Consider the following 2,748-nt stretch of genomic DNA (forward strand, 5'->3'; position numbering starts at 1 on the left):
CTCGCACAACCAACTTCTTTAAGTCGCGAATGCATGGGTTAGCTTTTGTGCAACGTTTCCTATGAGATTAGTCTTGAGATCTTGAGATTTAAGACAGACCCTTCATATTGCTTACTATTATTATTAAGTAGAAGTTAGTTTTAGTTAATTTGCTTCCTATTTCAATAAATTAATTTAATTTGTTCTGAGATTACATCCAACGACTCATGCTGGTGCGTCCCAAGGTCGAACTAAAGCCCTTGCTGCGGAGTTACCTACTCAAAGCGCATATATTTAAAACGGTTACCTACTCAAAGCGCATATATTTAAAAAGGATAGATAAAGTTACAGGACAGGCCAAAATGCCTGTCGATTCCTCAATAGCCAATAAGTGAAATAATAGATAGGTAAAAACAACTAAATTTGGTTTTCTTCTTTTTATGAAGCACTCCTTTTCCGCGTGGCTAAAGTCTTTTCGGTGGTAGTCGTTTGGACCAAAATGGTCATCCAATTCGACCGTCATCATACCGCTCTTGCGTAAAATGTACACCAAACTAGGTCCCTTGCTTCGGGACCAACCACTCGGATTGTTCGGGTGTTTTGCTCGGAGCTGGCCATCTGGGTCTTGACAATTTTGAGCCACGTCGTGGAGAAGCTGTGTTTTTCATGTCGGTGCATAAAATTCGATAAAACCCTTGTTTTTTCGCGTGTAAAAGAAGTGCTATTTCTACAAAATGGTTAGTAAACGCTTGTAAGAGCAAGTAGTGGTGGATAAGTAATCAAATGTTACGTGAAGGCGGCTGTGGGCAGTTTCCAGCGGCCCGGTGTTGATTAACTCTACGTTGGCAAGATATTTAAGGCGCTGCCCTCCGTGAAAATCGGAGAATACCTCGATTTACTTCGAGATTAGTTTCAAGATTCCCTCAATTCCCATCGAATGCAACAAAAGTGGTACAATACGTGGAAGTATGCCATGTCAGGGGCGATAATTTGTCGTGAACCTCAACATCCGAAACTCTGACGACGTTCCACCGTCATCACTCTCATCAGCCGGGAATTGTTGATGGTGCAAGAAATCAAGTGGAAAAGTATTGCACTCCAAGCTGGTTCGCCTACTAAACAATGCGAGGAGAAACTTGGACATACTTGCAAACATTCCAAAATCAGCGCAAAAAATCATGTACAAGAGAATATAACTTTTGAAATACGTCGCTGAGTGATAAAAAGAACATCGACGTGGTCCCGGATGAGGTGTTCAAGGATGTGTTTAAAATATGGTGTGACGGAATTGTTAGCGTTCTATGACAATTTAGTGGATTCTCGCGGGAAAAATAACTATTTACCGTCGGCTTTTCCTTCATTCATTCATTGCACTCTTCCATCTATCATCCGTTTAGAGAACATAGTTTGATAACAATCGTTTATGATTTCATGTCTGAAAATGCTTTACTCACTGCAGCCTTTGAGGTTGGACATCAAAAGACGGCTTACGTCGCGATCGGATCGAGTGAAATCGGTCGACCTGCACCCGACGGAACCATGGATGCTGTGCGCACTGTACAACGGGCACGTGCATGTGATGAACTACGAGAACCAGCAGCTAGTGAAGGACTTCGAGGTGTGCGATTTGCCGGTACGCTGTGCTCGGTTCGTGGCACGCAAGAACTGGATCCTCACGGGCTCGGACGACATGCAGGTGCGCGTCTTCAATTACAACACCCTGGAGAAGGTACACTCGTTCGAGGCGCACACGGACTATGTCCGCTGCATAGCCGTCCATCCCACACAGCCACTCATTCTAACCTGTAGCGGTAGGTTCGCTTTTAGCCACCCCTGGCCCTGGCCAGGAGGACAGGCTCAGCCATCCTGTACCAACGTTACGAATTTCCTCCTACTCCTATTCCTCCTTATCCTCTTGCAGACGATTTGTTGGTGAAGCTGTGGAACTGGGAGAAGCTTTGGTCGGTGCAGCGTGTCTTCGAGGGTCACACGCACTACGTCATGCAGGTCGTGTTTAACCCGAAGGATAACAACACGTTCGCTAGTGCATCACTCGATCGTACGGTCAAAGTGTGGCAGCTGGGCTCGAACGTACCGAATTTTACGCTCGAAGGCCACGAGAAGGGCGTCAACTGCGTGGACTACTACCATGGCGGTGACAAACCTTACCTCATTTCCGGTGCTGACGACCGGCTGGTCAAGATCTGGGACTATCAGAACAAAACTTGCGTCCAGACGCTCGAAGGCCACGCACAGAACGTGTCAGCCGTCTACTTCCACCCGGAGCTACCGATCCTGCTCACCGGCTCAGAAGACGGCACCATTCGCATCTGGCACTCCGGTACCTACCGGCTAGAGACCTCGCTCAACTACGGCTTCGAGCGTGTCTGGACGATTGCCTGCATGCGTGGCACCAACAATGTCGCTTTGGGGTACGTTTTCCCAGCATTACGTTGTAGCCTTCCTTTACGACTGAATTCTAGTTAACCCCCGTTACATGCATGCCTTTCTCCACCTTAGGTATGACGAAGGTTCCATCATTATCAAGGTTGGTCGCGAGGAACCGGCCATGTCGATGGATGTAAACGGAGGGAAAATCGTTTGGGCACGTCACTCCGAGATGCAGCAGGTCAACCTAAAGGCCCTACCTGAAGGTATGTGAGACGGGGAAAGGGGGATTCTATCTTCGTTTTCACTCCCCCCCCCCCCCCCCCCCCCTAGTCGGGGTTCTCGCATCGCGTTATGAGGAGAATGCACTTTATATGCAGG

General features: G+C 47.6%; 1 protein-coding gene across 1 annotated transcript in view; it reads left to right on the forward strand.

Annotated features, from left to right (window-relative positions):
* Window positions 1-606: 606 nt before the first annotated feature.
* The window catches only part of LOC125957953 (coatomer subunit beta'), a 6,886-nt gene continuing 4,744 nt past the window's right edge, over window positions 607-2,748 (forward strand). Inside the window, exons 1-4 of the mRNA XM_049691014.1 lie at window positions 607-716; window positions 1,439-1,790; window positions 1,901-2,411; window positions 2,500-2,633. Coding sequence (XP_049546971.1) covers window positions 714-716; window positions 1,439-1,790; window positions 1,901-2,411; window positions 2,500-2,633 — 1,000 coding nt within the window. The 5' untranslated portion in view covers window positions 607-713. The remainder of the gene's footprint in view (window positions 717-1,438; window positions 1,791-1,900; window positions 2,412-2,499; window positions 2,634-2,748) is intronic.

The sequence above is a fragment of the Anopheles darlingi genome, chromosome 3 (genome assembly GCF_943734745.1).
Source record: "Anopheles darlingi chromosome 3, idAnoDarlMG_H_01, whole genome shotgun sequence".
Lineage (NCBI taxonomy): Eukaryota > Metazoa > Arthropoda > Insecta > Diptera > Culicidae > Anopheles > Anopheles darlingi.